The sequence below is a fragment of the Halichoeres trimaculatus genome, unplaced genomic scaffold (assembly GCF_033239565.1).
Source record: "Halichoeres trimaculatus isolate MK-OKI-2021-1 unplaced genomic scaffold, fHalTri1.1 fHalTri1_scaffold_5, whole genome shotgun sequence".
In the NCBI taxonomy this organism is placed as follows: Eukaryota; Metazoa; Chordata; class Actinopteri; order Labriformes; family Labridae; genus Halichoeres; species Halichoeres trimaculatus.
The window spans coordinates 26850450-26862680 of NW_027437183.1; the positions used below are offsets into that span (position 1 = coordinate 26850450).

The window sequence follows — 12231 nt, forward strand, 5'->3', positions numbered from 1 at the left end:
TTCAGTGAATCAATAAGTCTTGCATATTGCAAATGCCCTAAATGTAAAACTCAATAGGCTGGGTGACGTAACGTTTAAATCTTAATTTGTACCCTGTTGCCCAATCAATGGCTCATCTATACACCAGTAGAGGCATAATGGGAAGACACCAGGGGAAGGTCAAAGAGAAAAAAAAACAACAAACACATTCACTGAGGTGCTGTTTTGCAACCATGCACACAATCACTAGGTTCTCACAGTCATCTGCATGCACACATTTTTACACACACCATTGCACGCACGCACAACCACTAGACGTGTTTAATTAACCAGAGATGTAAGTGCTTATCCAGGGCTGGAAAGAACAATAGTAAAAGTACAGGCGAGAAAAGGGCATCCGTTAATGAACTTGTGACATTGATTCTCAACTTTGATTTCCTATCAAACTGTCCGCTCCACAATAGAAATCAACAACACATTCCCACAAGAGGTTACGCTGCACATGAAGCTCCGTGGGCTAGAAACACCTGTATTCACAACACCAATCTATGCTTCACAACACTGTATTCAAGCAGGCACACACACACACACCACACAAACACACATATCGCCCTTAATTAGCATACAGATGTATATAAAAATAATGTTTAAATAAACAAACAAACAGCCTATGGAGAATGGGAGCTGTTAATTGAGTGCCAAACAGTTCTATGTGACTTCAAAACAAGTAATTAGAGATATGAAGTAAAGGACAGAGGAGGCGTCATAAGAGACTATCCTGCTGGTTGTTAGTTCCAGAAATGTGTTAACATTTTATAGAGTAAGAAAGTATATTATCACACATATCACTTTCCTAAAGATGGTAATTGAGCAGACTGAGTAAACCACAAGCAGAAAAAAGGGCTTAAACTTCACTTATATTAAAAATTAAGGCAGCTGGTGCTTTGATGAGATGGTTTTGCCTGTGTGCATCTGTGTGCATAAGTTTGTGTGCAGGTGTGTGTGTGTGTTTGGAGCATTTGATGATGTGCTGATGTGTGTTTTTGTAGCCGTGTTTGTCTAGGGGTAAATTAACCTGTCAGAGTGTTTGTGTTTACTGCTAGATTAGCATGAGGGGGTTGTGGTGTCAGCACCCACCTCCATTCACAGGGTGTGATGCAAGAGCAGGCAACTCCGCTCTGCCCTGCCCTTCTGCCATCACTGCTCAGCAACCCTCTGTGTGTGTGTGTGTGTGTGTGTGTGTCAGTGTGTGTGTGTGTGTGTCAGTGTGTGTGTGTGTGTGTGTGTGTGTGTGTGTGTGTGTGTGTGTGTAACTATACATAGAAGGCTAGCTGAAGCAGAGTTGTCCGTGTGAAAGGCTGTGACATTAAAGTCTTTGGAAGTCGCCCTCCTCTCTCCTCTGTGATGTCACCTTTCATTCGAGAGGTCCTTTTTTATCAGGCTGCTCCTCTTCATCACTCGTTCTTTCTCTTCTTCCTTAATTCTCTCCTCGGATGGTGCCACCTGTTCAGTGTCTGCACATGTCTTTGTCTTGTGTTTTGCTCCACTCTATGCACACTTAAGTGACAACCCCAGACACAGAGACTTTTGGAGGGGTCTGCCACTGACCATACCATCTTTAAGTGTCTGTGTGTGCTACTCTCTTTATTCAGACCTCCAAAACTGCAGGAAGTAAGAGACTGCAGATAAAAATAAAAGCAATTATTGATAAAAATCTAACATTTTACAGCAACTTGAAGATGAGTCTTTTTAATGTCTATCTCTGAGAAAGAAAACATTTATTTTACTAAACATTTTGAGAGTTTGATGTCTGAATGGTAATAAATATGTCCTGCTGTGCTCCTACTCCATCACCTAACAAACAAACACACATCCTTTGCCTCCACTCACAGCAGCAGGCGACACAGTGACTGACTACCTGGCATAACAGTGTAGTGAATTATCTAAACAGAATTTGCATATTGTTGCAATTATTTCCCGGGGTTAATTAGCTGCAGTGGAGCACACCGCCCTGCGAGACTGGCTTCCTGTCACCAGCTCTCACACACTATCTTTTCTTATTTATTTAATTATTTATCTCCCTCTCATGGCTTGTGTGTGTGTGTGTTTGCATGTGTGTCTGTTGTGTGTGCATCTGCCAGCACTGTCAGACTTAGCGTCCCAGCAGCACACCTGTTGCCAACATCCTTCAGCCATGACTGTCAAGAGGATATTTGAGGGTGTGTGCTGAATCTGGGCGTGTGTTTACTGAATATATAGTGATCCATACTGTCCCCTTGGAGAATAAAAAAACACAAATCAGCGCCAGAGACAGTCTCAGGACCAGACAGTCTCCAGATGCTGACAGCTTACTACTATCAAAAAGAAATACAAATGGCTGAGAGAGCTGAGAGAGATGTATAAGAACAGGTAAAGAAAGAGCGAGTGAGCCATACTCATTATGAGTAGTAAAAGGTTTATGTTTGTAAAAAGAAAGAGGGTGCAGCAAAGCGTATCAATAGAGTTGACAAAATCTTGAGAAATCTTTTCAAAGTACATATTACACTCAAGTCCACCACTACCATCCACTACCCCTTTGGTAATAAATACTAAGTCTACTAATTAACTCTTTGACCATTTTAACTAAAACTGATCAGCCATGTCCCACATAATACAACCCAATACAGCAGCTCTATGATGAATACTCTTATGGAGGTTTTTAATCTAAATATTCATCTGTATCAATTGAAATTCACTTGGTAAAAAAACAACTTTCTGTACAGGTAAATGTGAGTCGCACTTGAGAAAAGCAATGTAAGATATGTTTAAGATGGCATCAGGAACACGAAATAAGAGGCTGTTAACCTGACAACCCCTCAAAGAATGTGTAAATAAAGTCATCAAATGATAAACAACAGAAATGTGGGAGTAATAGGAATAAAGTGCAGTGACAACAGTCACTCAACTTTCAAGCATCTGCTTCAAACCCACATACAAATCTACTCTATTGCAGATTGCACCCATTTGAGGGATCATTTTATCAGTAAGTTAAATCTGTAGTTTAGTAAGTGTGAAGGGTGTGATGTTAGTCCTCTGGTTCTATCGGCCAGGTACCTTCTGTGTATCATCCCAAAACTCCAACAGCGCTTCACATCCCACAACTGGTGGAAAAAAGGCACTTTTTCCATTCTAGGTACAGTCAATGACTGTAACACTTTACAGTATGAGGCAGGGCAGTGTAACAGATTAGGCTTTCAATCACATTTGACTGTTTGGCATTTGAAGAGGCTTCACAGACTCAGAAAACCAAATGTGCTTTGGCCAAGTTGTTTGTTATTAAACTACCAGAACCCCTAATATGTGCTTTAGCTGTTGTCACTTTTAAAACTGCTTGTCAGAGCGTTATGCATGACTGTGTACCTCATTTTTAGACCCTGAGCACTCACAGTTATCACAAACTTTTTGGACTGCTTTGTCTTCCTTAACATATTCAAATAGTTGTTCAACTTGGCTCCTGCCAGTACTTACAATGAAGATTAAAATAGTTTTGGATTTGACTTTATAGTTTAGTTTTAGTTAGTTTTGACATTGTTTCTCATTTCAGTTTAGTATAAGTTAGTTTTAGACATATTTTTTTCCATTACAGTTTAGTTTTAATTAGTTTTAGAGCAGGCATTCTAGTTTTTATTTAGTTTAGATTTTTGCAACAAGGCTTAGTTTTAGTTTAGTTTCAGTTTAGATTTAGTTTTTCATACCTTATTAACCAGGTGCAGGATTCAAAAAGGTCAGAGTAAATATTTTGTCATACTGTTTATTTTCAAGTCCAACATAGTGCTCACTGCTCAGTCAATGCTGATACTGAAATGTTGGCTGCTGCCTTCAACACGAGAAAATAATATAAATTTAATATAAAAAATATAAACATAAATTATATAAATCAATATAATACAAGCTTTAGTAATTTAGAAACTTGGACTCTGTAACAACACAGGCAGACTTGAATACAATTAAAGTCAGACTCACATGCAATTAAACTATTACAGATGCTCTGATTCATTGCTCCACTACATTTCATCGCAGCACAACGCCAGACAGTGCAGTAAACAAGCACGTCCCAGTATGTCGCTATGATGGTGTTGTGCGGCACTGACAACTGCCTAAAACTGTCGTAAAATTGGTTGAGGAAATATGTCGGTTTGATTTAAAGCTTAAAGGCTATTAATATTGTCAAAAACAATAACTAAGGACAATTTGTCTTTAATTTTGGTTAGTTCCAGTTAGTTTTGTGAACACAAGATACAGTTTTAGTTTACTTGTCGTTTTTGTTTCCTTTTCTAGTTTTTATTAGTTTGAGCCAACTGCAATGTATTTTAAATTTTAGTTTTCCTTTTTAGTTTCGTTTTAGTTCACTATTATAACCTTGCTTACAATATACAGTGACATGTTACGCTACATTCCAAAGCCACAGTTAATTCAATGCACTAATGTGAATACACATAAAAACAAACATGCTCCTGGGAAGCACCGATGCACACTTTCTCTCAAAGTTGTCCGGTCCAGTCTTGCCCTGTGTTTATTCACTGTAATGAGAAGCAGGGAGAAGAGAGCAGTAGAGTGCACTGCAGCCAGAATAACAGCCACAACGCCAACACAAACCCAGCGTCTGACCAACACAGGAAACAATGAATCTAACAACATCAACACACTCTTGACAAACAACCACTTCAGACCTCCCTGCTCCTCCCTTCTGCTTCTCCTCCTCGGTCATCTTGGAACACATAGAAGTGCAGAAAACTACTGAAGAAGCTGAAATTTCAAGTCAGGAGATGTTGAGCTGAGTGAACCAGAAGGAGTCTAGTGGATAAACGCCATTAAACTTTAAACACTCTCAGACTTTTCAGTAGGAGCCAGGAGTGTCAGGACAGTGTCACGGGATCCCTAAACAACTTTATTGGGTTTGGCCTGTTTTCCTTTGGCAGTGCTGGATTCAATCTTGAAAAAAAATGTCAATGAGTATCTTAGGGTGTTGTAGTGGGAGCTGAAGAAAAAAAAACTTATAGACTCACATCATAAGGATAGTATTGTAAGTGTGTATCCTGCAGGGGAATGAAGAAACTAAACACTCAAAAGTTTGATTTTACTTAGAGCTTTCTTTCTCTCTCAGCCCATGATCCACTCATACCTTCAGGTCACTGGGTAAACCCACCTGAGACCTCTTAAATTATAACATTTAATAAACTTAATGGTTTGATATTACATAAGAAATGTTTATAATCACATGTTTGGGATAAGTTTATGAGCAACTTTGTGACTTTTTTACAATGTCTCTTTGCGTGGACCTAAACGCCACCTGTTTATGATTGTATTTCAATCCCTGTCAAGGCTGTGTACTCCTCCACCATCTTCTCCCCACCCATCTTCTGTCTTTGTTTCCCTCTTTACTCTCCTCTCCTGCAGACAGAGAGCTGAAGTTAGCTAGAAGCTGTCTGGGAGCTGATGGGTCTGCTGGAGTGGGGGGAAAAGGAAGGTATGGAGCAAATTAGCGGCAGAGATGGGAAAATAATGACTGTGGCATTGTGGGTAATTAGCAGGTATAGTACCTATGGAGGGTTGGGAATATAATGATGTGTGAAAGAGACAGGGAAAAGGGAGAACGAGGTGAAAAACGTGTGCAAGACTAACAAGAGGGGGGAAACTGTGTGTGCGAGCGTCTGTGTGTGTATGTGTGTGGATAAGGGAGTGAGAAAAAGTGTAGGTCTGCTATTTGACTTTCCAACGAAGGAATATATACAGTGTGAGGAGGGAGAAAGGCAAGAGAGAAAGAGAGAAAGAAAGAAAGAAAGAAAGAAAGAAAGAGGGAGGGAGAGGGAAGAGAGAGAAACTATAGTCTACATGTCATCCTGCGTGCAGATTAGCGTGCTCAGACTGTATACAATAAAATAGCATGACCTTGGCAGGGTCAGTCTGCTCTGACAATATTTGCCAGGGCATTGTTTCAAATCAATAACTCATTAACAAAGTACAAAGGAAGTTGCTGTGGGTTTGTGAGATTCTTTATTAGAAAAGAGCGGCTGCGGGCCAGAAAGGTCATCGCTGTGACATCTCGGCTAGCCTTGCACTGCCGCCTGGATTGTCAGGTGAAATTACTGCGAGCCATTAATTGACATAAGGCAAAGGAGAGCGGGCAGGCAGACAAGGCTGTGTTTGTTCCGCCATGACCCTGAGGTGCTGCGTTTGTGTGTACGTGCGTGCGCTCGGATGTCTTTATTCGGGTCAGCCTGTATCCACAACAGGGCTGTGAGCACAGAGAGAAAAAGAAAGAGAGAAAGAAAGAGAAGGCGCTCAGTGGGTGAGGGAGGTGTGAGGGAGGGCAGGATGGATGTGTTTGATGGTTGACCTAACCAGAAGATTGGGAGCAGGGATCTGAGACCAGCTACACGGGTTGTGCCTTGAGCAAACACGCAAACACAGGTATGTGTGCACACACAGATGTTAAGTACTACACATTAACACATGTCCAAAAAGCCTTACACAATAACAAGAACAAAATCCAGCAAACTCTTCAAAACTTCCACACCTGGACTCAAACAAGATAAACATGAATTTAAAACATGCCACACAACACAGAGTGCTCATACTGCAGTCCTAAACGTGAGGACTTCTCACATGAAGACAGGTGTGCACACAGGTCATAGATCTTTTTTTCTCGACCACGCTCACACAGAAACACACACCAAAATACAGACATGGCATCTAGCCAATTTGCTCTCTGCAGCAAGCAGGTGAGCTGCCCTCCTGCCCTGGTCATTGACCTCTCCTCTGACCAAGTTCAGAGGTTAATCAAGTCCCTACCTGTCCTTGGATATGCTGAGCCTTACTTCTTGGCACAACCACAGGTCAATGGTCAAATAAACCCTGTCTGTGTAATTGCTTGTGGGCTGCAGATTGGGGCAAAGGGGTGAAGGTGACAAAGAGCAGAGACCCAGTCCCATAGAGGAGCACTGTAGAAGCATGTCGAATGCAATTATCAGTGTGTGAGCTTGTGTGGCCATGTCTTAATGCTTATAATCAAGTTTGTGTGTGTTTGTGTGTGTTTGTGTGTGTTTGTGTGTGTGTGTGTGTGTGTGTGTGTGTGTGTGTGTGTGTGTGTGTGTGTGTGTGTGTGTGTGTGTGTGTGTGTGTGTGTGTGTGTGTGTGTGTGTGTGTGTGTGTGTGTGTGTGTGTTGGACGTTTTGTAGTACGGTGTGAACATGGAGAAACAGGACATCATCTGCTAAACACAGACAAGGACAAGGATCTGAGGCAGCCCCTGTGGACAGCTGCAGCTGGGAATAATGGGTCTTGGAGTAGTAGGGCCTAAATAATGGATGCTCCTTCCTTTAGGAAACACACACTGTACAAACCACAACAGTCAGATCAGAATGGGAAGAACAAGGCCCCTGTCTGGGCATAACATCACCACGAAATGGGACACCACAATCCCACTGGATGTGCCTCGATGAAAGAAAACATGAAGGTATGAAGAGCAGATAGTCAACTACAATGGAATCAAAAAATACCTTGAGTACAAATATTGGCGTTTGTGGAGCTCTAAACATTTTAATGCCATTGTTGAAAAAGTTTTCAGTCATATCAATCTTTTTTCTTTTGAAGTTAAACCAACGCTAAAAATAACTGCAAAAAATAACTTAAGAAAAAGTTTCGATCTATTACTTCAAAAGCTGCACCAGCACGCAAGATGTTGAAAGCAGAAACCTTAAAAAATTAAAGGAGAAGTAGAGAAAAGTATTCCAGTCATTTACAAAAATAAGTGGTGCTTAAAGAACGGCGAAGCTCTGTTTTTTGTCCCCTTTGCTCTTTTTTTCCCCTTCTTCTTTCCAGGGCCTGCTGGCCTAATCCCAGCCAGCCAGCCTTGGGTGAACTCTTTGGAAGCTTCTTAAGCCCATGAATGTGCCTTTTGTTCCTGCCATTCCTCCGCTTGGCTGACAGAAAATAGCTAACTGGATTACTGCTAAAATTCAAAGTAAAGTGAACTCCCAAACTTCTATATGGCAAAGTGCTAAGAGAGCACCCCCCCACACCCCCTTTACCCTCCCACTATCCTCATCAGCATCCCTCCGATCAGACTTTCTACCCCTCCATCCCTCCCTCTGTCATCTCTTTCCATCTCCCTCCTCCACTAACATCCCCCTAAACATGGCCCAGTGGTGTGTGATCTGCAGGAGAGGAGAGGAGGGGGATTAGACAAGGTTGAGAGGTTGCACACTATGAACCCGGGGCTAAAAAGTAAGAATCCTAAAAGCAGTTAAGAGCTTATTAATGTGTGTAAGGAAGCGTATTAATCAACTCAACTCTATCAGGAGCCTGGAGTGTGTATGTGTGTGTGCTCCTCTCTCTAAGTAGATGTAAAAAAATACTTGAGTGATGTAATTTTATGAGTTTGATGAGCGTAAATACAAAGAACAACAGGTGTTAATTTGAGCTAACTGTATTCGTGGGGACATTTTTTGAGTTCATTAACTAAGAGGATAAAAGGTAGATATATTTGAGTGTGTGTATTTCTGGCTGGTTGTTTGCAGGTGGTCTGGCAGCTCAGCAGGAGTTAAGAGTGTGAGGTGTAGGGGGGGAAAAAAAGATTTGTGTGTGTGTATGTGTGTGTATGTGTGCACACGTCCGACCGGGTGTAAAAAAAGATGAAAACAGCCCCTGCTTAAGAGGTTTGATTTGAACTGCCACCCACCCTGACTAACAGAGGTGAAGGAGAAAGATAGACACACACACACACACACACACACACACACACACACACACACACACACACACACACACACACACACACACACACACACACACACACACACACACACACACACACACACACACACACACACACACGTCACAGCCAAAGTTCCTTTTCCACCTCTTTACTCTTTTGTCTGCTGCTATGTGTGTGTGTGTGTGTGTGTGTGTGTGTGTGTGTGTGTGTGTGTGTGTGTGTGTGTGCCTGCGTGTTGCTGCTGTGTGTGTGACAGCTTACTCTGGGGTCGACAGAGGCAGAGTGAAGCAGAGTAAGAGGAGGCGTAGACGATGGACGGAAGGTCACACACACTAACATCCTGCTGACTTTTGGGTCAAAGGTCAAAATTCAAGGGGCACCGACACAGAGCCGACTTGCTCACTCATTAATCTTTATCCCGAGTCTCGCAATCCCTGCATCGAAGGACGAGTGAAGGGAAAATCCAAACCTTAAACATGACCCAACTTTACTGGCTAATGAGGATAATTCTGTATTAGCCTGCTAGTCTGAAAAAAAACTCTTTTGTACATCTCTCTGTTCCTAAACGCTATTAAAGTGAATCCTGCTTAATCAGATATCAATGTGCTAGCTTAGAGCATATTAACAGAAGCGTTACCTGGCATGGCACTGGGATAGTCGGGTATTTTCCCCAGTTACTCATTATGGTGTCTGTCCTGACTTTGATCTAGTGGAGTTTTGATAGACTGTGAACCAGGCTAAGACTGCAGTCTAAAAAAGACACACGAGTGCTGAAAACCTTGGTTTGGACTGCATTAATGCTCTCACACTGCTAATGTTTTAGACAGGAGGACAGACGTGGGAAAAAAGATGGCTACATCATGGTGTTAAGTGGAGAGAGAGGATCTTTTTGTGATTTAAATCTTCTGCACCAAACATGTTGCAACTGCACACATCCATCACATGAAACAGTATTACTGACATCTCAAAAATTGAGAAACGCTGACAATTACATTTTTGTCATCTTCTTAAATATAGAAAAACTAGAAACCCATTGAACTTAGAGTATATATTTTTATATTAAAAAAACAAAACATGAAATGTTCACACTGGACTTCCACGTCACTGATCAGTTCCATGACGATGAAACCATTAGACAATTTAAAAAGTGTGACAGAGTCAGATAGAACTGCAGCCAATTATCCCTTATTAGAGTTTGTGTTAAGGTACTGCCACGGGGGGTGAGAAAAAAAAAACCTCTGTGTTGACAGCTCACACACACCACCCGCTAGTCCCACAGCAGCCCTAAGTCTTGTCAGACACCAGATACTGACGTATTTTAGACAGGACTACACACACGCGTGTATATGCATGACTCTACTACCACTGACATAAGACGTTAAAAAAGAGATAATATGCTCCTCTTGTTTTAAACTCTGTAATAGGTAAACTCTTACCTGTGTGCCCTGTACCCCAAAAATATGACTTAGACAGAGCAGAAGGATAGAAAATGTGTCTGATTGTCACTGCAGCGTCAAATTATGAACTGCAAAACAAAAGGCATGACTATGAAGAGGTCGACACCACAATTATTCTCACATTTGAGCTAGATTTATGCATGGGGTGACTTTCTTTGTTTGACCACGAGGTAAACTGACCAAGCTAGGTGCCTCAAACCCTGTCTGTGTGAGCCTGTGTGTTTGCGTATGCATACATATGAGTGTGTGTGTGTGTGTGTGTGTCAGTGTGTGTGATTAGGGGCTGTACGGTCAGTGTAGCATGATAAGAATGTTGCAGTGTGTTTGCAGAGTGTGTGTTATGGAGATAATAATCCCAGTGGTCAACAAGAGTGAAGGGCCAGAGCAGCACTGACCGGCCCACCATCTGAGAGAGTGAAAGAGGGAGAGGAAAAGAGGGAGAGAGGAAGAGAGGCAGAGAGGGAGAGAGGGAGGTAGCCATGTGGTTAACACTTGCTCACTGAGAGGCGACTGGAGCACGGCCAACCTCTTCACACACAGGCTGACCACACAAGAGCCTCTCTTTCTCCCTCTGCCTCCCATCCTCCCTTCATCCCTCGTTACCTAACATTTCCTTCCCTAGCTTCCTCAGCTTGCCGCCTCCCACCTTCCTAAACCTCTCTGTCTTTCGCCACTTCCGAACTCGCCTGAATTCCTCCCCTCCCGATTTCTCACCTATGTCTCTTCTCTTACCTCCTCCACCGACCCTAAACTGTCACTCTGTCTGCCTCCCCCACCGTGTCTGCTTTTGATGAACATCATTCCTTCTGTCCCTCCGCCCTGGTTCAACGAACATCTCCTTCCTGCTATCCTTTTCTATCTCTCCTCCCTTCCTCCGACGCTTCATCTCCCCCCTCTCTGACTTACCCGTATAGGAATCCGTTCGGTCTCCGTCTCCTTCTGTGGGTTACGGTACTTCTCATAAAACTCTCTCTTCTTTTTGCCTTCCTTGTCATCTTTGCGTTCCCTTTTTTCAGCAGGTTCGTCTGAGGGTTCAGTTGGAGAGGGTAGTGGGGACGAGTTGGATGGCTTTTTTACCTCCAGGTAGTTCTCATTGGGGTTGAGCACCATCACACCGTAGCCCTCCTGAAAGAACAAAGAAAACAAAACTGACTTGAGCTGTAGAGTTATTTGCATGAAATACTTCTTTTCAAAGACAAAAATGTATGGTTTCACAGATATTGATTGATTCCTCTTTTATTTAGAATATTATAACACATGAATGAAGACTAGAAGAAATTTAGTACTATGTTATGGAGTCTAAAACAGAAAAAAAACCTAAGCATCTGATGACTAAAAAGGGATAAAAATAGAAGAAACTAAAAGACTAAACAGATTTTTTTTAATTTATTTTTATTTATTTATTTAAGTTTTTTGTTATTTATTATTTTCATTTATTTATTTATTTATTTATTTTTTATGTTTTATTTATTTATTTATTGGTTATGTTATTTTTTTTTATTTTTGGAATTTCAACAAACAAAATATCACAACACAGATCTTTTTAATACCAAAATTGTAATATTACCAAAACTTTTATTTGTGCTTTTCAAACTTACAAAATAACAAATATTAACTCTACAAAACTTAATTTAATGTATATGTAACAGAACTTTTTAATTTGTTGCTCTTCGGGCTAAGAAAACTTTCCTCCCCACTCTTATTGCCTTAGCGTGCCATTGTATTTTTAAGAGCTCTGTAGTGAAAAGACACAATAAAAATAATGACAAGAAAAATTAAAAGACTCCCTTCGAAGGACTTGGGGGGGATGATGCAAATCCAGACTAAAAGAAAAGGCAGAGAAAGACGCAGAGGAACAGAAGCTGAGTGTCACTGCAGGGAGAAGCTTGAGAAGAAACGGGGGAATTGGAATCCAGCGACGGTGGTTTCAGTCAGTGAGCAGCATTTAGTGACTCCAAAGGCCATGTGTCACTTAATATCAAACCCAATCGATCCCAGCATCACTCAACAAAAGAGTTAGTCACAGCTGCACATGTATAC

General features: G+C 41.6%; 1 protein-coding gene across 2 annotated transcripts in view; it reads right to left on the reverse strand.

The window, feature by feature from the left end:
• Positions 1-12231, reverse strand: part of arb2a (ARB2 cotranscriptional regulator A) — a 157418-nt gene that overhangs the window by 83274 nt on the left and 61913 nt on the right. For both annotated transcript variants that reach the window (XM_074670747.1, XM_074670746.1), the window contains exon 7: positions 11098-11316. In XM_074670747.1, coding sequence (XP_074526848.1) covers positions 11098-11316 — 219 coding nt within the window. The remainder of the gene's footprint in view (positions 1-11097; positions 11317-12231) is intronic.